The sequence below is a fragment of the Protomyctophum bolini genome, assembly GCF_963924005.1.
Source record: "Protomyctophum bolini genome assembly, chromosome: 8".
NCBI lineage: Eukaryota > Metazoa > Chordata > Actinopteri > Myctophiformes > Myctophidae > Protomyctophum > Protomyctophum bolini.
The window spans coordinates 25,979,764-26,007,279 of record NC_137869.1 but is presented as its reverse complement, the minus strand read 5'-3'; the positions used below and the strand labels follow the sequence as shown (position 1 = coordinate 26,007,279).

Here is a 27,516-nt window from a genome sequence, read left to right as displayed (position 1 = left end):
TGTATACTAGTGTCCCATGGTTACAGTTGCAGACTTTCAGTCATGATGTGGGTGTGCACTGTGCAACTCGTGTAGGGCAGGCCTGTCAGGCTATGGCCATGCCATGGTCAATCATGGAGTACAACAACATGTTTTACTCTTGTCAAGTCAAATTAGTTGGCTGAAGATTCAGAATTTCTGTCTATGTTTGTTTTGCATTGCGTTGCCGAAAATGAACAGGCACTTTAAAGTTGACAGCTGATATTTGCGCATGCGCGGGCCAGGAAACTTCAGCCCGTTACAGCGCTGTCAAAATAGAAACTTTGTCTTGTAGACTGTACCGTACGACTACTGCCGCTCGAAGCTAACTAGCCTGTTCAAGTTTAATGAAAACAGTCCAAATCTAAATATACTGTTATCGGTCTTCCGGTTTAGATTCGAGTAGCTATCTGAGAGATGTTAGGAACTTTGGGTGTGTAACACGTACGGCACAACCTCGAATAGCCCCGCCGCCCGGATAGACCAGACGCACGGTGCCGGTGTAGATTCTTAAAATTGGACAGATCTCTTTCATGAGCGACTAATTATGTTTCTTTATTTTCTGTTTTTAAAGTCAAATTATCGACTACATATTCGAAGTAGTTCTTATCAACGTGTTAATGTTAATCCTTTGGCTATTTAAATACTATTTACAGACAGTACGCTATTTTATCTGCCAGACTGCCAACCTGCCCCAGGTCAGGTTGCGTTGCGATGGGCAATCATGGGATGGAGGAGTTAATCCCGCTGGTAAACCGTCTCCAGGACGCCTTCAGCTCCATCGGACAGCCGTACAACCTGGACCTGCCGCAGATCGCTGTGGTGGGCGGCCAGAGCGCAGGGAAGACCTCTGTCCTGGAAAACTTTGTGGGAAGGTAAAAAAAACCACACGCACTTGTTCTGTCGAGTTATACTGTAGTACAGTGTACACATACAGTTCCTAAAATGACCTCAAATATATATAGCACTGCTGCTCTGTCTGTAGCCTAATGGTAGACTATAGTAGCTACCAGGCACTTGCCAATCTGGGAACCCGTTTAGGCAAAAAAAGAGAAAATAATCCGAATCTGTTTTGAGAGATCAGATTATCAATAGTCAACAAATCATTGAAATCAAGGGCTATAACAGACTCGCTTCAGTGGCTTATTAAACATTTAGTTGTTTATTGCAGTCATGGAGACGGGAAGAGATCTCATTATTATGAAGAAGATTTGTTGGGCAGACCATGTGTGGTGATGATGATAGACATGTTGGGTTATTATTAAATTATTGGAACCAAAATGTACACTTACAATTTGTAACTCTTGACAGCTAGAAATACAGTTTCATTTGTACACTGACAGAATTAAGGGCCTGGCGCCCTTAATTCATACAACTGTATGAATATAACTCCTAATTATGGCTGACTTTAGAAGACTAGTGGTAGATGCCTGATAATCTGGCAATCTGTCTTTGTGACAATGGCCAGCCCAGCATTTTATCTCACAGGAGGGCCTGGCAAGGTTCCTTGTGGTGAGGTGTCTGTGAGTGTGAGGCAGACCAGGGCCTCGGCTCAAAGGGAAATGGAGGGAGAAGGTATACATTGCAACATGAAAAGAGTGTTTAACCTGCAAAGCTTGCCATCAAGGCAACCAGATCTGAGCTGAACACTGCTTTGTGATCATGTTCAATGCTGGGAATATCATTGATGGCAAATGGAAACTATAAGAATAATTTAATTCTATTGCATCTACAATATGCCTTCCCTTCCGAGTTGGTTTTATTTGAATAATGCCATGTTGACGTCGAATAGGACAATTAGGTCATGCCAGGCCAGCCTAGCGTAAAGGAATGCTAGTGAATAAACCAGCAGTTCAAGTTGAAGGATAATTTAATTCCCACTGTGTCCAACCCATGGACAATAGAAGTGAACTCTGGTAAGAGTGTCCACATGTTGCTGGTGTTTGCCTTCCTGACTGTGTGTTGCTATCTAAGTGCAACAATGAAACAACGTTCTTTATTGGTCTCTGCTGTGTGTGTGTGTGTGTGTGTGTGTGTGTGTGTGTGTGTGTGTGTGTGTGTGTGTGTGTGCGCGCTATGACAACTGGCGGTTCCTGTGCCTGCTGTTTTGATCTGTGCAAGGCCAACCAAAGCGTAAACTTCCTGTTACAAAGTTTTGTAGGGGAAGAAGTCTCAAACTAAATTAAATAAGCATTAGTTATGTATTAGTGGTCTATTGTTTTTGTTACAGCAGCTGAGCAGTCACAGTTTTGTTTTCATTCTTGAGATAAAGCCATTGCAAATTTCCTTTTTAATTAACAGTTTTTATCATCCATCTTCAACTATTCTGCCCTCGTCAAAAAGTTCCCCCTTTTATAACTAGGCAGACAGACAACTGGGAGTCCTTTTTTTGTCACTTAAAAATGTATACATTTTTTAACAAAAACCAGACAATACAATAGCAAAAGAAAGGAACACACATACAGTACAAACAAACATGAAAAATAAAAATAATTGCGTATCAAAAGAACTACATCACATATTCCTAGGCATTTACCGTTGTTCCTCATTCCCCCATACCCTAAATGTTGTCCATTTGGACCATTTGTCCTCCATTTGTTCTTCTCAGACGGTGTGTCAGTACTGGGAGTCCTTTTACTGTTTCTCACAAGCAATGGATTTATTCCTCTCCACTCACTCAGGATACACACAGTAAAACTACAAAAAAAGGAAAAGAACATTGATTGGTAATGTATTCTATACTGCACACATTAAACCAAGCTGTCAAATTTCACATGAAATGAGAGTAACCAACAATACAGAAAATAATGTACTGTGAATGCAACCCCAATAACAGTCTGCTATTTTTTTTAAATCGAAGAAGGACTGACATAGAAACATAGCTTTTTCAGAAAGCTGTCAGGATGTAGAAGACATTTTTAGAATCTGATCTCGGGTCAAAATGGGTTAACAACTTGCAAACTGACTTCTCATTGCATACTGGTCTATAGGTGTTCCTAACAAACTGACTTCTCATTGCATACTGGTCTATAGGTGTTCCTAACAAACTGACTTCTCATTGCATACTGGTCTATAGGTGTTCCTAACAAACTGACTTCTCATTGCATACTGGTCTATAGGTGTTCCTAACAAACTGACTTCTCATTGCATACTGGTCTATAGGTGTTCCTAACAAACTGACTTCTCATTGCATACTGGTCTATAGGTGTTCCTAACAAACTGACTTCTCATTGCATACTGGTCTATAGGTGTTCCTAACAAACTGACTTCTCATTGCATACTGGTCTATAGGTGTTCCTAACAAACTGACTTCTCATTGCATACTGGTCTATAGGTGTTCCTAACAAACTGACTTCTCATTGCATACTGGACATACACAGACATTGCTGTTCCTTGGAGTGGTTGCACCACTCAAAAACAAACATTGAAATCTTAAACTGGATCCTGTAACGCACAGGGAGCCATTGTAGGGAGGCAAGGATGGGGGAGATGTGGTCATACTTCCGTGCCCCTGTCAAAAGGCGAGCGGCCGCATTTTGGACTAACTGTAGTCGTGACAGACAGGCTTGGGTAACATCAATATAAAGTGCATTACAGTAGTCACAGAGAACTGCAAGCCAGGGCCTCATTGTAGGATAAAAAGCCTGTAACCTGTTTATTGAGTATAGTTTTCAAGTGTTCATTAGATTTTTGATTTTTGATTTATTTTTGTATTGTTGCCGACTTACACTGCACCTTTGAAGGTAAATAAAATGCCTAAGATGAATTTGTGGACCTGTCTATTTCTTGGAGCCTCCGACCATCGGCTGGCACATTGACATTTTGACAGTGGCTGCCATTGGCTGTTTGCCACCAATGCTGTATTCCTCATTCATGCTCTCTCCCCTGTCTCTTCTTCTTCACTTAGGGACTTCCTCCCCCGGGGTACAGGAATCGTCACCCGCCGGCCTTTAATTCTGCAGCTTGTTTCTGCAAGCACAGGTAGCTAAAACACATGCACACACGCACGCATGCATGCACGCACAAACACACACAGTTTGTTCAGTATCATTTCTCAGTGTATAGATCTGCAATACTCATATTATATACTGGCTTTCAGCAGGTGGCAGTATAGGGCCTTTAACACTGGTGGGAGAGTGGTTGTGACAGCAATTGAACACATTCAGCTCATGTGTGGAGCTACCAGAGACACTGTTTCCACACCTAAGCGCAAAACGGCCGACAGCCGCGGACAGAAGAAGCTGTGTGCAGCTTCTTTTTCCGGGTATTTAGACAGCTGGTGGATGGAAATTAAGCTCCACCTCCGCGGACGACTGACGCGGAGGAGAGCGTTTCCGGGAATCTGGCCGTCGCGCAAGTCGTCCGCGGAAGTGGAGCTTTTTTTCCATCCACCAGCTGTCTAAAAACCCGGAAAAAGAAGCTGCGCACAGCCGAGAACGTGCGCGGCTCTTTAGTAAGTCTGGCAGCACCTAGACAGTGTTCTGCATCTTTGCCTCAGCTGTAGAGTTACAAGGTAGCGGGATGGATGGCATGTGGCATGCCTCAAATATTTTCCTACGCTGTACAACAGCCTCTGTAGACATTTTTAAAGCTCAGCTCAAGACCCACTTCTACAACATTGCTTTTAATTGATCTTTTATTTTTTATTTTTGTTATTCATGTCCTCACTGTATTGCATTACTGATTGTTTTTTTAATGTTGTTGCCTTGCTTTTCTTTTATTCTCCATTTTTCTGTAAAGCACTTTGAGCTGCATTTCATGTCATGAAAGGTGCTATACAAATAAAGTTTTATTATTATTATTATTATTACAATGAAATCCTGACGGGTCCATTTTATTCCGTTTGTACACTACAGAATTACAGAATGGGTAATTAACATTGCAAAGCTTGGTTGGAGTGGTATGGGTCAACACTGTGTAGAGAGAGGCTTGGAAAAAAAAACATAAATAGGATTTAAAAATCGTGCTCTGTCATTACGTGGCTTTGTGGCCTGACTGTCAGGGAAGGAAACATCTGTGTAAATTGGATGGTGGATTCCAGAGCTCACCAGCACGCTTGCGCTTGCCTTTTAACAACTTAATTGAATTCTAGAATACAATATCCATATCCATAGAGACGATCACGTCTGTGGTTGACCAGATGATGTGTGTGGTTACAATGTTCCCAGTTTAATTCCAGATAGAGACGTGTGTTGCATGTCGTTCCCTCCACACTGTCCACAGCTTCCTGTATCCAAAATAAAGCAAAAAAAAGCTGCAGGAGAAAAACAGATGACCACTGCTCACCTTCCAGAGTGGTTTCTTGGACAATAACATGTACACTGAACACTGCCTTAACTGGTGATTTAATAGTACTTATACCCAAGGGTTGTTTTTAATTTCCCGTTCTGGCCATCTTTTTCCAGAACATGGTGAATTTCTCCATTGCAAGGGGAAGAAGTTCACAGACTTTAATGAGATCCGCGAGGAGATCGACATAGAGACACAGAGACTTACAGGATGTAATAAGGGCATCTCTCCTGTTCCAATCAGCCTACGCATCTACTCACCACATGGTAACGTTTGTGGCATTTGGAGATGGTGTTGGTGGTGGTGTATTCATGTCTGCTTACCTTTCAGCGACAATAATGCGACCTGCTGCTGCAGTTTGCCAGCAATCTACAGTTTATTTTGTCGAAAACATATTTTGTCGGTACTTGATGGCTTCGTAATTTTACACTTGGTTGCAAGCTCACAACACGTCGCAGGCTCGCAGCTTCATAGTTTTATTTGACAGAATCAACAGTACTGTGTATGTTCAGTTGTACTGACTGTGTGTGTGTGTGTGTGTGTGTGTGTGTGTGTGTGTGTGTGTGTGTGTGTGTGTGTGTTTGCGCGTGCGTGCGTGCATGCGCATTTTCTCAGTGCTGAACCTAACTCTAGTGGACCTGCCTGGCATCACCAAGGTACCAGTGGGCGAGCAGCCAGTGGACATTGAGTACCAGATCAGAGACATGATCATGCAGTTCATCTGCAAGGAGAACTGTCTGATTCTGGCCGTGACGCCGGCCAACATCGACCTGGCCAACTCTGACGCGCTCAAACTGGCCAAAGATGTCGACCCACAGGGTAAGTGGTATGTGTACGGTGGTCGGTAGGTGTCATTTCATTCAAAATACCCTTTGCACAAGTAGAGTTCACACACTTTTGTAAACCTATGTTTCACTCTTCGATATCGTTATAACCCTGGGATTCTCATTTGTTGTTTGGTTGTTTGATGTCACAAACGTAACGTGCCCAATGCCATATATGGAGACTCTTCTGGGGCGCAGACAAAACCATGATGTCACTGATGATGTAACGCTCTGACATCACTCCGAGACATCACAAGATGCAAGCAGTATTTACTACGCTCCTCGCCAGGTGCGACTACTCAATTCTATATCCACGTTCGACCTTCAAATACCTTGACCAGCTCTCGCAGAGAGAGACACCATCGCCTTCCATACGAGTCAGGATCTTTGGCCTTACAACCCAGATATCTATCTCTGCATTATTCAGGGGTCTAGACACCTCGGTTAAGTTCTTACCAGACACCACTGCCGGCGGGTTCTAGACTCGACAACCAGTCCTCTTTGAATAGTATTTTCATCTCCATTAAAAACAACACTGGTAGTTTTACTGTAAGTTGTATCATGGCACGTGGGCACCAGAAGATTCAGTCACAACAGAAGAATGCCAAGAAAGTAGCAGATGCCAAGAAGGCCAAGGGGCAAGACCAGAAGACATCAGCCAAGGCAGCATTGGTGTTTACCTGTCCCGTCTGTAGGTCCCAGATGCCTGACCCCAAAACCTTCAAGCAACACTTTGAGAGCAAGCACCCCAAGTCTCTTCTACCCCCGGAGCTGGAGGGAGTGGAGGCATAACATGTCTGCAATCACTGGAGTCTTTGTTGCACATTCATGGTCCATAGAAAACATATACAAGAAAACAATTACAAAATATAGCTGCAAGCAGCAATAAGACGGGTCAAGCCATAAAAGCAATAAAGCAATAAAGAAAAAGGTTGGAGACTGGAGATGACATCAACTTTTTTGGTAATGCTGACTGAGCGAAGGGGTTGTCTCGCAACGATGTCCTCCTGCAGCCACCAATGCATTTGCAGGGGGTGGTAGTGGTTAACCAATAACCAGGCTACGGAAATCCCAGGAGTTGATAGAGTCAATCATATAATTCATACAATCATATAATTGGGAGATCTAAAGGTCAGAGGTCCTTTGACGAATGACTCTGAGCTTCAGTTCTTGACCGTTTCCCATGATGACTCTCTACCATATTGCCGAATTTCGTGGAAAGAGACAGTCCAGAATTGCCAGAGCTGCGGACAAAGACATTCTATAACAAGAGATGACACCCCTTATATTTTTGGAATCACCTCTAGATGATGCATCACTCCAAGATGTCGGCACGTGCACATACTGATATTCTGAATTAATGTTAATGTAACATCTCAAACATACACATACACGGTTGAGCACGTGCATACATGCATGCACACATGCAGCCTAAAATTCAGAATCAATATGTTTTGGCCAATTTCTGCTTTGATCCATTCATAGATATGATAAATGAGTAAATAATGATACTATGCATATTTATAATACTTTTTTGCTGTTCAACACAGAGTGCTGTAGAAGCATTCGTTGCTGTCGGGAGGAAGCCACTCCATTTTTGAGGATTTTTCTTCTTTATATTTTTTTCATAAATTTGTGCTATTTCAGCGGAAGAAGAAAAGACGGTATAAAAACAATAGGGGCCTTTTACCCCTTCGGGCTTGGCCCATAAAATACATACAAATAAATAATAAAAGCAGTCCAAACAAGCCTTATGAGGACAGGGCTACAGTCTACGAACAGGATCCAGTAAATCTTGCTGGCTGGGAGCTCCCGGTGTCTATGACAGTGACCGGCAACCCTTATTCTTTTGTCATTCTGTTGGAGCACTCATCCAGGGTAAACTTGAGGGATCGGCATTCACAGCAGTAGGTAGAAGTTACTGTACAGTGCAGTAATGGCCATATATATGGCCTTACTGTATATGCTTCAAAGCACCTATTTTCTATGCTTTTGGCATACAGTATATGTCATGTTTACCATTCAAAACCCAGCTTGTAATGAATGACTTAAATTAAATTATATGCATATATTTAAACATATTGTGCTTGTGTATTAATTGTTTAATATCCATGTCCTACAGGCCAGCGGACCATTGGGGTTATTACCAAGCTGGATCTGATGGATGAAGGGACGGATGCTCGCAACATACTGGAGAACAGACTGCTTCCCCTACGCAGAGGTGCTGTGTGTGTGTGTGTGTGTGTGTGTGTGTGTGTGTGTGTGTGTGTGTGTGTGTGCACACACGCTCGTGCATGCATGCGTGTCCGTATGTGTGTGTCCGTACGTGCGTGCGTGTGCATGTGGGTGTGTATATTGTATTGTGTATTGTGTTGACATGTGTCATATTAGATAAAAAGGCATCCGTGAGAAATGAAACCGTGATTGAGCGCGCACACACACACACACACACACACACACACACACACACACACACACACACAGGATAACTGGGCACTGGGCTGGCTGGCACCAGTCTCCCAAATCTACTCCCACAGTCCAAACTGTAACATAAACTCATGAGCTCAATAAAGAACTCTCTCTCTCACACACTCACGCATGCACACGCACGCACGCACGCACGCATGCACGCACGCACGCACACGCACACACACACACACACACACAGACACAGACACACACACACACACACACACACACACACACACACACACACACACAAGGTATTTGTATGATGTAATATGTCTACAGATTGGATAGCTACATCTCAGTGCTTAAGTCAAGCCAAAGAGAAGGGGGTGAAAGAGAAAGGGAGGGGAGTAAGAGATGGTATCTGTGGGAACGTTTCTGTGTGTGCGTGTGCGTGCGTGCGTGTGTGTATGTATGTTTGTACAGTATAATTAAGTCCCTGTATGTTTGTGTGTACATACAGTACAGTTCAGGGCAGGGTAGCACCAGGTGCAGCTCTTCCATGCCTCCTCTGCAGTGTTAATGCATTAGCCACGGAAGTCCATTGATATGACTACTTTAGTAGCGGCGCAGGGCCCAGCCATTAGATACGGAGCCCAGCGCTGTTAGCCCACATTAATGTGCTAAAGAGACATGGATACTCGCCCTGCTCTGGCAGAGGGCTGTGGTATTACACAGAGACATACAGCATTTCCATACTGTACAGTTCTACAATCTTAAAGAACCATAGCGGTGGTCTGGCATGTTTAGCTCATAAACTATATGTATGACTTACGTCTCACAGCATTCCTGACATTACTGCTGTGCTGACCTTTTACCAAAGCATGCCGTTAGCATTCTTTTGGACTTTTAGACCAAATTTCAAAGGACAGTTACTTTGTTACTATACTATTGTTATTGTTGTTTTTTAAGGACTTTATAGCAATTAAAGTACAAATCGATTTGAAAAGTCTAGTTGAAAATAATCCCTGTTTATCCCCCATGTTTATTTTATCGATCATGAAGAAAACATACATGAAATCTAAAGTAATTCGTGTCTATGTGTATACTGTATTATGGCCAGCGCTGTGTGGACGTTGTTTCTGAGAATACGTGACATAATAGTACACACTCACATTTCCATCTCCAGGTTACATAGGGGTAGTGAACCGCAGTCAGAAGGACATTAACGGCAAGAAGGACATCAAAACATCTTTACTGGCAGAGAAGAAGTTCTTTGAGTCACATCCAGCTTACAGACACATGGCTGACCACATGGGCACGCCACACTTACAGAATGTCCTCAACCAGGTACACACACACACACACACACACACACACACACACACACACACACACACACACACACACGCACACACACACACACAGTAGTTTTATACTATACTGTATACTGTCAACTTGTGTGTCAACTAGTGACTCTTACAGGTTGGTCTGTTGGCCTGTTCAGAAGGGCACCCTGTTCCTCTGCATTATACTTATACCCTCCCAGGGAAACCCCTTACTGTGAGGTGACCAACTATAAGGGTCAGCCGTTAACAGGAACTACATGTGTGTGTGTGTGTGTGTGTGTGTGTGTGTGTGTGTGTGTGTGTGTGTGTAAAATTGGGAATTGGCATAATGACCAAAGATTTGGAGAAAACTGAAAAAAGTCTGGAGAAAAAGAGAGTTACACCTACAGATATATGTGGGGCACACAAAATTCCTTGTTTCTTTCCGTAGCAACTGACCAACCACATCAGGGCGACTCTGCCAGCGCTCCGTATCCATCTACAGAGCCAGCTCTTGGCCCTGGACAAAGAGGCGGAGATCCACAGACATTATACACCCGATGACCCCGCACGCAAGACCAAGGCACTGCTACAGTCAGTCACCTACTCAAACTGTCACTGTGTGATGTTTTTATTTGTATACTGCATGTCCACCTGATTTACAAATGGATAAAGTGACTCTGGACTGTAGTGTTGGTCAAATTTCTCAATCAGTCGTGTTGCCCTGCCTTACAGACGTGAGTGAGCCAGCTATTTGCTTCTGTGTTCCAGGTTAATGCAAAAGTTTGGGATTGCCTTTGAGAAGCTCATTGAAGGGTCTGGTGATAATGTAAACACTGCACAGCTGTCAGGGGGAGCCAAGATCAACCGGATCTTCCACGAACGCTTCCCCTACGAACTGGTTAAGGTGTGTCTGCAGGGGTGGAAGAATTCCTCACTAGTATCAATACTATATAAATGTCGAAACACTCTGTTACAAGTAAAAGTCTGGTATTCCAAATGTACTTGAGTAAAGGTATTGGCATATAATCTTCTATATCTATAAACGCACCACATCTCTGTTTGTCTGTAATGCACGTAACTTGAGAACCGTGTGCCCCACCGACTTCAAATTCGACACACACACGTTCCACACCCCCACAAGGAGTGGGGTGTGTGTGGGGTGCCCAGTGTCGAGTCAGTCGGACCCATGGTTGTCCAGAACCGCCACAAAAGGCCTCTGCCCATGCTCTGTACAGGGCCCCTGCTCAATGTCTATATATGGAGCTGGCCTGTTCTGACATCACATTGCACAACACTCCATATTTGGGCATGCCTGACACAGAACTCCATATATAGGAATAAAGGGACACAGAGAGTTGGATACAGAAAACTCCATATGGGCATAAAAGGGACACAGACAGATGGGTGGAACGGGTACTCTGAGACGGGTACAACGAGTCAGTCGGACCCACGGTCTGACATAGAACTATGTACGTGTGTATGTCTGTAACTCGAGAACCGTTCGCCCCACCGACTTCACATTCAAAGTCACATTCGTTCCACACCCCCACAAGGACTGCAGTTCCCGGTGTCGAGTCGGTCAGATCCACAGTTGTCCAGAACCACAACAAAAGGCCTCTGACTGGGTTCTGGACAGGACCCCTGCCCAGGCTCCATATATGGAGCTGGCCTGTTCTGACATCACAACACTGACATCACAACACTCCATAATCTTCTTATATGGGCATAAAAGGGACACAGACACATCTCTGTATGTCTGTACTGTACGTGTGACATCTGTAATGCACATAACTTGGGTACCGTGCGCCCCCACCGACTTCAAATGTCCCATTTCACATTGTGTGTGTGCGTCCCACGTCCTTGCCTGTCCCCAACTGATGACATGTTGTGCTTGTCTCCAGATTGATCTCGATGAGACTGAATTGCGTCGGGAGATCACATACGCTATCAGAAACACCCACGGTGTCAGGTGTGTGGCTAACTGGCTATGTGGGATTTTTAAGAATTGCACAACTCTATTTATTTATCATTCATTCATTCATTGCAGCCAGATGGCATGGCCATAAACCACGGCTTCTAGAACAGGTTGTGTCTGTATGCGTGTATCAACACTATGTAAATTATGTCAAATATGTATGCATGTCCCGCCCACATGTAAACTAATCCCAGCTCATACCTCTACATGCATGATGTCACAAAGTGACAAAACATAATCACATTCAACCATGAAAGCCTGAAATGCCAGGTGAAGTAAAAGTAAAACTGAATCTGTGAAGCACTTTTGTCGTTATTGGTGAAGTATTTGTAAAGATTGCTATTGAAGTATTTGTAAAGATTGCTATTTCTAATTGTCCAACTGAGGCATAGATAGATCATGACAAGCCTACTGAACACTGCATTGTGACTTGTACAGATTTGTTCACAAATTGCACAATGCACACATTTATTTACTGTTATTAGACCATCATATGTCTCATTTTCTCACTTTTGTTTCTTTTCTTTTGTCCCTTTTCCTCCACTTGCCTCTGTTTCCATAGGACAGGCCTGTTCACCCCTGACTCGGCATTTGAAGCTATTGTGAAAAGACAGATTGTAAATCTGAACATGCCATGCATTAAATGTGTTGACATGGTTTCTGAAGAACTCATTGTCACCGTGCGCCAGTGTACCAACATGGTAAGAAACTACTGTATGTGTGTACGTAATACGTACTGTATGTATGCAATAGTAGTGTGTTTTCAAGTATGTGTATATCTCTACTGTGTTATGCATGTGCATGTTGGCATGTCGAAACACCTTAGATATAATGTCTGGTATCTGTTCTCTAAAGCTGAGTCCTTTTCCCAAACTGCGAGAAGAGGCAGAGAGAATCGTGACCACAGAAATCCGGGAAAAAGAGAGTAAATGCAAAGACCAGGTTGTTCACACACTCAATTTTGGACAATGTTTCGGAATCAATGTGTAGTGTGTCCAATGTTCATCCTATTGGGTTAATTAGCACCAGTTTTACTGTACATTTGTCCTGTTCAGGTCCAGCTGTTAATTGATGTACAACTTGCCTACATCAACACCAATCATGATGATTTTATTGGCTTTGCTAATGCTAAGTGAGTTAGTTATTTTTCAATTACGTCTCATTATCCCCTTGTTGGAGTATGATGCTGTAGAATGTGACACAAACAAACTCTCTATCTCTCTCTCTCAGTGCCCAGCAGAAGACCAACGGGAACAACCGGAAGACCTTCGGAAACCAGGTGAGGTTGCAATGCTGCTGAATACATGCTGACCTTGGCTTTAGAGCAGATTCACACTATGGTCGCGCATGCGCACTCGGGACCACTTGTCCCGCAGATGTTGTGGTAGTGTGAATGATGCGTACTGTTCCCGGGAGCTGATCACCCAACTGTTCCCGGGACCACATGGATGTAGTGTCTCGCGATCGTGTACAAGGATACGGATCGCTGCAATGTGAAAGCATTGAATACAGTTGAATGAAGTGTACTCGGGTGCGGAAGAATCAAGGCCAATGTGAATCATGACCATCGTATTCAGAAACAGTTTGAATCAAACGGACTCAGTGTGAATCTTAAAGTGTTAAAACCAAATTAGTTTAAAAAAATCACACCCGTGTGAATTGAGGGGCACTAATATATTAAAGTCTAACTCATGTTGATTAGGTGATGTAATTGTGTTGAAAAAACAAACAGTGACAAAACAAACATTAAATTATCTTTATTGTTAATGGTATTTAATGTTTGTGTTAGGGACAAGATGACGTCAATTTTCCCTTCATTGTCAATGGCATTTTTAAAACAAACATTGAACTAAAAACATTTATGTGACCAGAACAACTTTTATTGAATAGAAAGCCATACTTGTTTGAACGTTATCTGAACATAATTATGTCATAACAAATTTATACTTACTGAAATGTTGTGGCCAGCGATATCTTCTCGGGAGCCACTAATTGCAACTCTTTCACCTCCCCCCCCCCATTTCTTTGTCAAAAAGTGTGTTTTGACTCATGTGCTAGCTATGTTTTTCTCTTGCAGTTTTCTATGCAAAATGTAAATGGATAATGGGTCCACTTGGATTCAGAATTCATGGAAAGGCGGTACTAAAGCCAAGAAAAGCTTAAGAATGATTGTATTATACATACTGATTTACCTCGGCCTACACAGTGAATAGGCATACTCGCATAGTCAGTACTGTAGGTATGTTTTTACGGGATCTCTATGGATCATGCATCTTTGACACGGTCTTCATTATGTTTTTTGATACATCTGATCGACATCATGGGTATTTTTTTGTGGGCATACATACTCTGTGTTGCACAACATCATGCTAATATTTGATTGTAGACAGCTGCAGTTTCCCCACCCACATCTGCATATAATAGGGAGATTTGTGTGTGGTCCAAATGTTAAATCAGTGGAAATGTGGGCCTGGCAGATGTTGATATGCAGTACATCAATGTCCTAGGAATTGATTTTTGACTGCAAATCATTCCATGACCGTGGGGCCTGGATAGAACAAGGCAGACAAACAAAAATAAGGTCTGCACACACTGGCAAATAAATAAACTCCTCACTGTTTATTGTCTCAACGTTTCAATCACATGAGAATCTCCATCAGGAATTTTAATTCATGGTGAAGATTAGGCCTGTCACAATTATTACATCGCCTGATCGTAATTTCATTGAGATAATCGCAATAATGTTGCATATCATTATATCATCGTAATCGTTTCCATGTTGAATGTTCCCAAACTGAATGTTCATAAAGTAGTGGAGATAGCATGTTGAATGTTCCCAAACTGAATGTTCATAAAGTAGTGGAGATAGCCGATCTACAAGCTCACAACGCTTTGCAGCGCCATGCATTTTCAGCTCCAAGATCAGCTATTTCCACTATTCCAGTTGTCGTGATCTCCCCCCCCCCCCGCCTTAAACATAATCATCAGGTACTGTTATGAAACACCGTATTCTACGTATTGGACCCTCGTCTGGTTCTGGTGTGTGATGACCCGGTTGGCATTTCCGTGGTTCGGCGGCGGACAGACAGACAGGCCGGCCCGGGAGAAGATTAACATGACACGAGACTTGGTCACATCAAAACGTTCACAAGGTTTATTCCACTTACAGCAGCATATATCTTGGATACTTCATGTCCTAATGACGTCACAGACTAGACATCACAATCACTGCCTGCCAGCCGCGGCCTTCAGCGTGCTCTAACACAGCTCCACTCTTATGTTACCATTACGGCAGGCAGTACACCATACATACAAGTACATTGCACGTATCAGTACCGAGTATCCGAACACAGTACCAAGTATCAGAACACTATAATACAACAGCCCACTCTTTTGTCCTATAAGGACAACGTCATCTGATACTGTATTTATAATGCGGAAAAGTGTACAATCACGCATGGATACCAAAAAACCTGGACTCCGCCAGGGAAATTGTATCCAGCCTCTCGTTATGTGATCTCTTTGCTTAATCAATAATCATTGATCAATCTCTGAGCAAGCACGCGCACGCCACCTGATTGTACACTTGAAACACAGACATAGGTGTAGAGAGAGAGAGAGAGAGAGAGAGAGATAAAATAGGAAACACAGAAAGAAAAGAGGAGGAGAAATCAACAATAAATACAATATATAATATATACTATATAATATACAACATATACACGTGGGGATAGGACAGGGTACATTAAAATATACACTCAACCTGAAATCATCCTGAAATCACTGATTATGTTTAAATTAGTTCATTTCTAACTAATGAATAATCACACTGAATAATGAATAATCACACTTAATTTCAACACCACAGGATTAGTTCATTCTAATCTATTCTCTCAGTCTAGCAGGTTTAGCCTGTATTACTCAACATTCTCTCCCAGTACATCTTGTCTCTCCTCAGTCGTCCTATCTGGCACATGTTATTGATCTGTCTGGGACGGAAGTACAGCCTGTCTTTACCTGGACTGGAACAAGGCAACCATCTCTGACATTTATAACTGACTAACCACTCTTTTATACCACTCCCCACTTGCATTATGCCTGCCTTATCCTACAGTGGAATGTGTGGGTGTCATGTATAGGGACAGTGTGTAATGACAGCAAATAAACACATATTTGACATTGAGACACAAGAAACCAGTCATTAATCTAATAAAAATAAAATGTTCCAAAATGTTCCATCCGTTCAAGACCCGAAAATGTTCCCGAACCGAAAATGTTCCCGAACTGGCTTACTCAACAGAAAATGTTCAAGACTTACTCCACCAGTCCAACACTTACTCCAACAGTCCACTCTTACGACCCTACTCCACTGGAACCGATATGGCACAGAGCCCAAGCAACAGTTCTCCATACCGGCGACCGCGCGCAATTGTCCTGTACCGAATCCATCAGATAGTGCGCAGATGCATATGGCCCTGGCCGCCCCAGCATGCGTCATATAGACCTGGCTGTGCATTGTTGATGATATAGCATCCCGCTTACTCCATAAACATCGCGCGCGCGAAACAAATCTCGCGCACATTCTGCTCCAGGATGCTTGTCTCATATAGTCTGAGCAAAATAGGTCTTCGTCACAATGTGACTACTTCCTATTTCCTTCATGAGTTCAAGACCTGGAAAATGGTCATAGGACGTTGTTCAAATGGCACACTTGCGTCACTGCGGTCTAGGCCGACACAGACCCTCCTGGCCTGCCGACGTGTGACCTGTCAGATGCAGACCCTTGCAGGACGCGGCCTGCGTCCGGTGGCTGGTCTGGCCCTCTTGCAGACCTACCGGGGGTCTGCAGTACCGTCATGCTGGTCTGCTGTAGGCCGTAGTGGCGATGTGATGGTCCTGCTGTAGGCCGTGGTCTGGCCCTGCTGTAGGCCGTGCGCAGGCCCTGCTGTAGGCCGTGCGCAGGCCCTGCTGTAGGCCGTGCGCAGGCCCTTGGTCGTGTTCTATGCCCGAGGCGATCTCCCTTCCCCGGCTGAACGCTTAGGCCTTCTGGACCTGGTGATACACCAGTCCTGGGGCCGGAAACCCACTCAATTTCTGTATTTTCCCGTCTGCTGTCCGTCTCCTGTGGACAAAACTGAAAAGCACTGGGTTCCCCCCCCCCCCCCAAACAGAACAAAGATACACACGCATACTGTGTGTGTGTGCGTGGGAGCTTCATATCCCATCCTCATACTATATTGATTTTACTTCATCAATATTCCGCCAATCAATCAATCACCCATCCAAGGGGAATAATAATACAATTAAAATTTCTAAATGTGTATTTTTTGAGCATGTGACGTGTCTACTACTTACATGAATGACCCCTGACACTGGTGCTTTCCTGACACCTCCGCTTCGTGTCTGCCCACCTGCTCTGTGTAAAACAATTTCTACAGAGCTCTCTGTGTTCTCAAAACAAGATAAGCTAACAGGGCCTTGCTTTACCACAACAAGACACCAAGCACAGACACTCAATTGTTATGGGTTAATTTGTTAATTCTTTCAGACCATTTGCCCTTGCACATGCACATACAATTTGTATTTGCCCTCTTGAAACACAATTAATCAGACACATTTCATCAAAAAATGGCGTTTGGGGAGATAGAAACATGAATGATAGTTATTCAGCCTGACGCAGATCCTGGTTCAGCATGACTGCATTCCTGTGTGTTTCTGTGAAAATAGAAATATATTAGGGTTAGGGGTTAGACAGTCCACTCTTAAACACGCTCGTGAGTTTTACCACAGAATATTATATGGACTACTCATGGTGGACCCCCCTAAAATATCTAATGAACAATTCACACACACCAGTCCATACCTCAGACTCTTTTGACCATATTCTTTCCCTGGTCCTTTATAGCTTGACGGACCTTTCATAATTTGGCCTTTTCTATGCTGAATCACACTTCATTTAAATCTCTAAATATTTATTTGAACTGAATACGCACCCTTCTCTCACTCCTCCCACAAAACATGCGTCCATGTTGTAGGTTGACAAGAAGCGCCCGTTCAGCCTACTCTACAGCCTACTCTGCTGAGCATCGTTTCTGGGGTTACCCTAACAACTTGAACTTAGTAATTAATAAACTCGACTTGGGTTTTTTTCCTAACCACACTTAATGTTTAATACAAATTATTTCAGGCCTGTTGACTAGATTAGTGCACTGACTATCTTACTACACAAACGCTTACACACCTATTTTGTCTAACCTTACCATAACATTGTCCCAAAACACCAAAACAAAATCGTCTGTCTCAAGATCGATTTATTCGTGAGCATATATCCGCTCCTTCACAGGTGTATCTACTGAATGGGACCTACCGGTATATGTTATATAGGGTGTATGTGCTGTAGTCCTGTACTAATTTAATACACTGTGGTTATTATTTTAAACTTTTCTATTCCCCCTAGTCTCCACATTTGCCCTTACTTATCCGGACTTTATAGGACTAAAGTTGGTCTAACCCAATGAGACACCCTTACTTGTAATTCACTATTGACTGGGCCTAGGATCTATGCAGTATTGGTTTTATATTTTATTTTTATTATTGGAGTTCCCTTCCAAATGGATTACAGCTGAGCTTATAAATTGAACCAACTTCTTCTGGGCTAAAGAATGAATTAGCCCTTCCTTACTTGAGTCATAATATACTTGATTCATTGACTTTTAATACTGAAAATGTCAATTCTACCCTGATGCACACACGTACGCGCGTACCTCCCTTTGAACAGGCACTTCTTCCTAGACCAAACACACCCTGTTGTCTATCTTTCTGTGTGCGTGCGTGTGTGCGTGTGTGCACATTAGTATGTGCCCCTGAGCTGTTCCACCTCTAAATGTGAAAAATAACTTGCCACACTTTGCCTAATTCCATCATAAAACTGGTAAAATAAATATTTAGGATTCCCATTCCACATCGTACTCCGCTGTTGCTGTAGATATGACCCCAACACTTCCTGTAGTCACGTGATGGAAGTGACATGCAGAAGTGAGATGCAAAAACCCCAAATGTTCATTGTTCAATTTAGTGTGGTCTCAACACACAAAACGCATGACATCAATGTGTCCCCCCGACACAACACTTCAAAGTTCAGTGCAAAACACATGTTCAATGGTAAAACTCCACAAAATGTCTTTCGGCATCCACTCTTAGGACAAAAAGTCATTGTCACTTAGGTCTTTCGGACTTCCCTGATGAAGGGCGCTGTCCAGGGCTGGACCCCTTTCCGCCTGAGGTCTCCCCCCAGGCAACCCTGGACAGAGAACTCAAGCCTCCTTGCTTCCCGGCCCCTTCTTTTCAAAGGCAGCCGATCACAAAGAGCGCTGCTCGCCTACTAACTCATTCGCTTTCAGCTCACAACGGCTTGACTGTACATTGAGCGGAGCACGGAAGCCACCAGTTCTATCTTTCAAGCAACTGGCTTGGACTTAATTCCATTGTGACCCCACCGGCCAGAGACGCAGTCGATAGCGAGCTCCTTGGTCCCGTAGTGATGATTAGTCACCCAGGAGGAATCCGACGGTCTGCTCCGAATCCCACGTAGCTATGGGTTGTTCGAACTTTGACCGTTTTCACTGGCCTTGCCTATTCACAGAGGCCGTCTCGTACGAACCTCTGCTAGGTGTGGGCTGTCGCCCACGTACCACGCATCGCCTGCGAGTTACTGCCGACGAGTGCGCTGACTAGAGGATACCACGGTAGGGTGTACTCACCCTTCATCAGACACGGAGGCCTTCAGTAGCTCTCCCCAGCACTATAGAAAATCTTTAACGTGCCCTCGGAACCTCACGATTCCACCGTCCCCTGTTGACAACTAGGTTCAGGGGAGCCCAATCCCCCTCCCTAATTGTCTTTCTGGTTGAAGTTCACCCCCCCTTCGGCTGGGTGGGTGCTGGCTGGGTGGGCAGATGACGATTCAGCTTTTAGATGTGACAAAAAATGGGAATTATAAATATTTTTAATACACTGGGTATATTTTTGAATGTGGCAGTTTTACTAAAATGTTTTTGAACATAAATGTTGACTAAACTTACACTTCCTTTTAGTGTGTTTGTGTGTGTAGTTGTATGAGACATGTACACACATGGCGTGCTTTGACTGCACCTATAATATGAACTGACCTACCAAGGCTGACTGTTGCCTCGAATATCCACTTAACAGGCTGAACTACACATAAGATATGACCTGACCTCCCTGAGTCATTTCCATTATGGTCTCTACTTAGGTTCTAAAATACCTAGGCTCTATGCTTCAGGCCTGTCTGATTCATATTCAACACACCCCCCCTCCATAATTGGGACTCTAAATTTGGGATCATGGATTTGGTGCAACCTAAAACGCTGTCTAATGATTGTATTTTGACTGGAACTCCACCAATTACTGCATTATAATGGAATAATTACTAATTTTGCTTCCTGTATTGGCTTACATTTCTTGATACATACTACTTAAACTTGAAGTAAATGTACTTAACCTGGCCAATTTTGAGCTATGACACTTAGTGAACGAGGCCCTACGGCCATTATCGAGCTTGTAGATCTGCTATTTTTAGTTCTCTACTGATACCTCAGTTGGGTCCCTAATATGTTACGGCCATTATCGAGCTTGTAGATCTGTTATTTTTAGTTCTCTACTGATACCTCAGTTGGGTCCCTAATATGTTCTATCTACCGTGACTTTGTAATACAAATGATCAGAGTGTAACTGTTTGCTGTGAGAAAACACACCACAGGCTTAGTACGCACTCTGTGAATATCCCTGTATTACAGACGTACCCCGTTAGAAACATCTAACAGATTAAATGAACCAAACACAGCAGGGACAACTTTCAGCTACTGTGCTATACCATATTGCTGCGTCAAACACAACGCAGTCTTCTTCCAAACTCTGTCAAGTCACAAGAACTACCAGTCCAACCTTATTTAACTTTCACTGCAGATCTATTTCACTCCAGATAAATACACTTAGTTTATTTGTTTACTTCACTTATGTCCAGTGGTCAATGTCTCATCACCACGTTGTTCCTTATGCTCCTAAATGTCATGGCATTATGTTTATGGCTATAATATGTTTTCATTTGTCCCATTTAATATCTTGACTGAATTCCATTCAGTCTCCTAACTTGGCATAATGAAGGGTCTATTCCTCTCTGAGCATACATGTATATGACCTTGGCTTAATGAGATAAGAGATAACACACTCCGTGAAGGGACTCTTTTGCTGTGTGGGGAAGTTATCTGCGCCAACGCTCTCCCGGCTTTTCTCTTGGCCCATTAAGAATTTCTCTTCTCAACTGTGGGTCAGAGAGTGCTTGTCTCTGCTGATAAGGTCTCGACAAGTTACCATGGCTACGCCATCTTGAGCGCCCGAGGTGCGGAACAGAAACGATGAGTTCTACGTCTCCGCTTCTATGCTACAGCGTTCATACTGAGTTGCAAACTTTTTCTCAAAAAAACTTTATAGCACTTCTAATCCTTATTTTGAGGATAACTTTTTATTATTATATTATTTCTCTATACGCACAATACATGTGCCCAATCATACCAGGCCTATATTTGCTTTTTTAGTGATTATTAGCTCTCATACTGAGAGCTACATATTGACCTTGGGCTTCGTGAGGGAGTGATTCTTACTAGCTGACTGCTGTGGGGGAGGTTTATAAACAAGTTCACAACACTGCTCTTTCAGCTTTCCTCCCTTGGCCCAGTGAGAAAAGAGATAGCTTCTCCTCTTCTGATTAGGCCAGTGTGCTGGTGAAAGAAATCACCAAGTTGCTATGGTTACGCAAGCCTCTGCGCTCTCCCGTCGCGAGAGTATGGCCCGTTGATCAGAAAAGATGAATACTCGTCTCTAACGGGCTCTACCAACCAAAAACGCTTACAGCTTTCTCAGAACTTTCTATGCGCTTCTGGTCCTTACTTTAAGGCCTTCCTTTTCTTTCGAGTACGTTTTGGTGTAATGACTTTTCCAGCTCACAGGGCAGGCTAAATAGACACTTTACACTAACATTAGATTACTATATTTCTGCCATACAAGGTACATTTTACACTTGATTCTCCAGCGCTTATATTTGATTTATATAACCACCAATATATATATAGCAGCTTCTGCTGCCTTCTGATTAATAGGCTGGAGACCTTTCTTAACACTCCGTTTTTGGCTATTTATAGCACTGGTAGATCGGCTATTTTGCACACTCATTTAAGTGAAATGAAACAGAAATGCGCCGTTGTCTCACTGACTACTGATTAATATTTCACTTATTCAATCCATCAGCCCCCTTAGGTTAGGGGTTGTTTTAACTTTGTAATCGCCAACATTCAACTCAATACACAGAGTGTAGCTCAGCAGCATGCCAGTGTTATATGAAAACCCCAGGGATAACACGTTAAACCACTCTTATATGCCCATTTCAATATCATCATGGCATATTTGGATGAATGTGGCAACTACTGTGTATTCTTAAAGCGTGACTGGGAAACACAACGTCACGTTACTTGCACATGTCCACCCCTCTTTCTGGGGGTAGCTTAACTTTGACTTTCCATTTGCGACAAGACAAACAATACACAACACAAAAGAATGGACAACCACATGGAATGCTCAAACGATGTCTGTTCACACACCAGCCCTTATCACTGCTACCTTGAAATTGGTAGCTAAATCTAGCAGTGACTTTTGACTATGACCAGAGTGTAACTAAAGTTTGCTGTGGGAAACACACCACAGGCTTAGTACGCTTATCTCACAGACGTACCCTGTTAGACAACATCTAACAGATTTATAAAAACAACAGACTGCAGCGTATACTCACAGCTGTTGTGCGGACAAAGTAGGCTATTCATCCGGCTTATAACCTCAGCTGCGATGCATCACTGAGGCCACTGACCTCTACAAGGAAAGTGTAATAATCTCTGCTGGCGTACCAAACGTCAGACTAAATATGGACTCTAACCATATTGCTGCGCGTATCTAACTACGCAGTCTTTTGCTAATGAACCTCATTAGGCTTATATATGGACTCTAACCATATTGCTGCTTGAACCCAAACAGTCTTATCTCTTAACTCTGTCACGTCACAAAAAAAAACAAAAACTGTATAAGTCACTTAAATGTTGAATTAACTGGGTCTTAATCAGTGAAATTTGGAAGCATGTACTACATATGTGGGAACTACAAAAAGACAAGGTTTAACTAAGGTAAACCCTGCATCATAACCTATATATTACCAGGTAAGAGGAGAGACACTTTTCTCTAATGAAGAGTAAAATATGAAGTGACTCACCTCTTATCTGTCCCGTTTCTGACACCAACTGTTATGAAACACCGTATTCTACGTATTGGACCCTCGTCTGGTTCTGGTGTGTGATGACCCGGTTGGCATTTCCGTGGTTCGGCGGCGGACAGACAGACAGGCCGGCCCGGGAGAAGATTAACATGACACGAGACTTGGTCACATCAAAACGTTCACAAGGTTTATTCCACTTACAGCAGCATATATCTTGGATACTTCATGTCCTAATGACGTCACAGACTAGACATCACAATCACTGCCTGCCAGCCGCGGCCTTCAGCGTGCTCTAACACAGCTCCACTCTTATGTTACCATTACGGCAGGCAGTACACCATACATACAAGTACATTGCACGTATCAGTACCGAGTATCCGAACACAGTACCAAGTATCAGAACACTATAATACAACAGGTACTATGATTATACTAGGAGGAAGATTTATTTTAAAAAAAAAGTGTACAGAAAGAGTTAAAATTATGTTTTTATGTGGCCACACCCACCAGTATACCTGGTTTTCACCTTAGCACCACCCACCTGAACTTAAGCCTCACCCACAGCTGTCGTTGTATGATAATGGGGGAGGGGTCAGGGCATGGGGTTAAGGTTTTGATGTGTATTTTCGATTGGGCCTTCTGGCTCAAACGCTTTCAGCTTCCAGGAAGAAACCAAAAATACACAGGGACATTTAAGACATATTTGAATATTGTAACCACACCTGAGGGTATATTAGAATTCGAGTAATGTTAACTCCATAGACGCATACAAATCAGAAAAAGTAAAAAGATCACGGCACTCCATCTTTACAAATGAAATGACTCCTTCCTCTCTCTCCTATTCCAGGGTGGTATGGCTCCTCCTTCACGTTTAATAGTAGGAGACCATTCTCTTAAAAGCCTATACTCGCTCATTCGCTCCCCACTCTGGAGAGATAACACGTTTTTTCAGGATTCACGCTAAAGGGTTGGCGCTTTTGACACACCGCTGACCACTGGCTAACCTCACCAACTCTGTCACAGCTGTCTGTTTCACTGTGGCCATGCAGCCCTTTAGTTTTTTTGCCATCAGCTGCCACCGTCTGCTGTGCTAACATCTTCACAAACACTCTACTTATCAATCACAGCGCATTATAGCGTTCACAGTTCACAGACTTGCATCGCGTACGGCACTCACACTCTGCTCCGCCACTCCATAAATACACACAGAGGCCAAGTGTTTTCTTACATGCAGACGGGCAGGATGGAGGTGTCATCACACACTCTCTTCATGTCATCTCATCCTTCCTCTGATCCTCCTTAACCGCTTCTCCCTCCAGCCCAGGTCAAGCGCTATGCTGTCGCTGATGGGCAGAAACCTCTTCTCTCCTTTTTGCTAACTTTTTCTGTTTTTCCGTAAATCAATTCTCTACTAATTGAGTATCATCAAGTAGAGTCTACTTGATGATACTAACGGTGTCACACAAAAGTATCAAAAGTAGCAGATCTGCAAGCTTGAAATGCGGCGTGAAGCGACACGTTTTGAGCTTGTAGGTACTGTATGCTACTTCTGAAAAGTAACAGATATACAAGGTTTCCAGCCGACAGAACGATGTGTTATTCATGTACACAATTTCAGTGGTGGAACAAGTACTCAGATTTACCACAATATCACAATACAGTTGGAAGTAAAAGTCCTGTAATCAAAATGTTACTGGAGTAGTACAGACGTATACTGGCCTCAAAATACCAAACATAACATTATGCAGTAATGCATTTTAATGTGTTTATAACTTTGCAGCTTTATGTGCTGCTGGGTAGTTTAACATTATCATCTAATGTATGTTTTGTATTAATGTTGTCATTTCAACTCAATGTAGCTGTCTAATAATTCTTGTGGAGTAAATAGTAGCCTACAGAAATAACGAAAATACAAGTAGGCTACCTCAAAAATTGTAAACTACAGTACTTGAGAACTATACTCTCCGCCACTGTGTTTCCCCCAAAACAATTGTGGTTTCACCAGTCATTGTTTGTATATCGTCCCTGAAACCTCATTATGTCCAAAACTGTTACTTTTCATGATTAAAATTCTAAAGTATAGCAAAACTATATGGTCAAAACATGCTCTGAGCTTGTGGATCTGCTGCTTTTGATGCTTCTGTGTGGCAATGTGGCATGCTGTAGTAAGTAGGGCATTCATTTACGTTTCTGTTGAGTCAGGCAGTAACGATATACACAATTTGTCTGTTCTTAGTCTTCCTGTCCACTTTTCTCTGCCTACCCAGCTCATTCTGATGGGAAGTGGTATAAATGTGTGAATTGTATTTGTGTGTTTATAGGCAGATATTTTTATACAGAACATCCAAACCAGCTTTTATTTTGATACAAAACTCATCCAAACCAGCTTTCCGGGAATCTCTATTTCAGTGTCTATTTGCTTGTCTTCTGTCCTCTAGCCACAGTAAAAATGTCAATGTAACAATTTCGTCGCTGATGGCAGAAACGTTTGTATGGTTTTTCTCTTTTTGTCCGTAAATGAATACCCCTGTGTCACACAAAATTTGCAAAAAATAGACAATTTACGCTAGTTGTGAGCTGGTATACAATATCAGGTATTTTATTTTCAGTGAAAGTGGTTGTATAAATATTCAACCAATGAAAAAGAAAAAAGAGCTTGTGACTAGATGACTACATTGGCTTCATTGGAAGACATTGGATCCATTGGAAGTTCCAATCTGACCAGCCGCACTGGCTACTAAAAACAAATTGGAACAAGTTAATTTTTGTTTTGTTTTGGACATACAAGGTTTCCACTCGACAATGACGATTTGTAGATTAGCCTTGAGGATTTTTACTGTGCAGCACTGCTGTCATCATGCAGTCTCCATCGGCTTACCTTGGCCTGCATCTGCATGTCTCCACTGGGAGAACTTTCTAAAAGAATACCCCTCTAGCTTCTCATTAAGTCATTCTGTCCACACCGCTGAAGCTGACCCCCCTCATCCCTCTGTTGTGCAGGTCGTCCGCAAGGGCTGGTTAACTATCAGCAACATCGGCATCATCAAGGGGGGAGCCAAGGAGTACTGGTTCGTCCTCACTGCAGAGACCCTGTCCTGGTTTAAGGACGATGAGGTGAGGCTCTCACTGCACTGCAGAGACCCTGTCCTGGTTTAAGGACGATGAGGTGAGGCTCTCACTGCACTGCAGAGACCCTGTCCTGGTTTAAGGACGATGAGGTGAGGCTCTCACTGCACTGCAGAGACCCTGTCCTGGTATAAGGACCATGAGGTGAGGCTCTCACTGCACTGCAGAGACCCTGTCCTGGTTTAAGGACGATGAGGTGAGGCTCTCACTGCACTGCAGAGACCCTGTCCTGGTATAAGGACCATGAGGTGAGGCTCTCACTGCACTGCAGAGACCCTGTCCTGGTTTAAGGACGATGAGGTGAGGCTCTCACTGCACTGCAGAGACCCTGTCCTGGTTTAAGGACCATGAGGTGAGGCTTTCACTGCACTGCAGAGACCCTGTCCTGGTTTAAGGACGATGAGGTGAGGCTCTCACTGCACTGCAGAGACCCTGTCCTGGTTTAAGGACGATGAGGTGAGGCTCTCACTGCACTGCAGAGACCCTGTCCTGGTTTAAGGACGATGAGGTGAGGCTCTCACTGCACTGCAGAGACCCTGTCCTGGTTTAAGGACGATGAGGTGAGGCTCTCACTGCACTGCAGAGACCCTGTCCTGGTTTAAGGACCATGAGGTGAGTCTCTCACTGCACTGCAGAGACCCTGTCCTGGTTTAAGGACGATGAGGTGAGGCTTTCACTACACGGTAGAGACCCTGTCCTGGTTTAAGGACGATGAGGTGAGGCTCTCACTGCACTGCAGAGACCCTGTCCTGGTATAAGGACCATGAGGTGAGGCTCTGTCCTGGTATAAGGACCATGAGGTGAGGCTTTCACTACACGGTAGAGACCCTGTCCTGGTATAAGGACCAGTAGGTGAGACCCTGTCCTGGTATAAGGACCAGGAGGTGAGACCCTGTCCTGGTATAAGGACCATGAGGTGAGGCTTTCACTACACGGTAGAGACCCTGTCCTGGTATAAGGACCATGAGGTGAGACCCTGTCCTGGTATAAGGACCATGAGGTGAGGCCCTGTCCTGGTATAAGGACCAGGAGGTGAGGCCCTGTCCTGGTATAAGGACCAGGAGGTGAGGCCCTGTCCTGGTATAAGGACCATGAGGTGAGGCCCTGTCCTGGTATAAGGACCATGAGGTGAGACCCTGTCCTGGTATAAGGACCATGAGGTGAGACCCTGTCCTGGTATAAGGACCATGAGGTGAGACCCTGTCCTGG

At 43.5% G+C, this 27,516-nt stretch overlaps 2 protein-coding genes across 4 annotated transcripts in view; both read left to right on the top strand.

The window, feature by feature from the left end:
- Nucleotides 1-336: 336 nt before the first annotated feature.
- Nucleotides 337-27,516, top strand: part of dnm3a (dynamin 3a) — a 46,094-nt gene continuing 18,914 nt past the window's right edge. For 2 of the 3 annotated variants that reach the window (XM_080770976.1, XM_080770978.1), the window contains exons 1-14: nucleotides 337-893; nucleotides 3,926-3,999; nucleotides 5,424-5,573; nucleotides 5,923-6,126; nucleotides 8,254-8,352; nucleotides 9,730-9,890; nucleotides 10,320-10,462; nucleotides 10,640-10,775; nucleotides 11,773-11,840; nucleotides 12,409-12,547; nucleotides 12,702-12,788; nucleotides 12,902-12,978; nucleotides 13,077-13,125; nucleotides 26,182-26,295. In XM_080770976.1, the coding sequence (XP_080627102.1) occupies nucleotides 733-893; nucleotides 3,926-3,999; nucleotides 5,424-5,573; nucleotides 5,923-6,126; nucleotides 8,254-8,352; nucleotides 9,730-9,890; nucleotides 10,320-10,462; nucleotides 10,640-10,775; nucleotides 11,773-11,840; nucleotides 12,409-12,547; nucleotides 12,702-12,788; nucleotides 12,902-12,978; nucleotides 13,077-13,125; nucleotides 26,182-26,295 (1,662 nt within the window). In that variant the 5' untranslated portion in view covers nucleotides 337-732. The remainder of the gene's footprint in view (nucleotides 894-3,925; nucleotides 4,000-5,423; nucleotides 5,574-5,922; nucleotides 6,127-8,253; nucleotides 8,353-9,729; nucleotides 9,891-10,319; nucleotides 10,463-10,639; nucleotides 10,776-11,772; nucleotides 11,841-12,408; nucleotides 12,548-12,701; nucleotides 12,789-12,901; nucleotides 12,979-13,076; nucleotides 13,126-26,181; nucleotides 26,296-27,516) is intronic. The other variant, XM_080770977.1, reaches the window with a different exon arrangement.
- On the top strand, nucleotides 6,693-6,923 carry LOC308319624 (zinc finger protein 706-like; the record flags this gene model as incomplete). Its single annotated transcript, XM_080769729.1, has 1 exon — nucleotides 6,693-6,923. The coding sequence occupies one exon, from the start codon at nucleotides 6,693-6,695 to the stop codon at nucleotides 6,921-6,923; it is 231 nt and encodes a 76-aa protein (XP_080625855.1).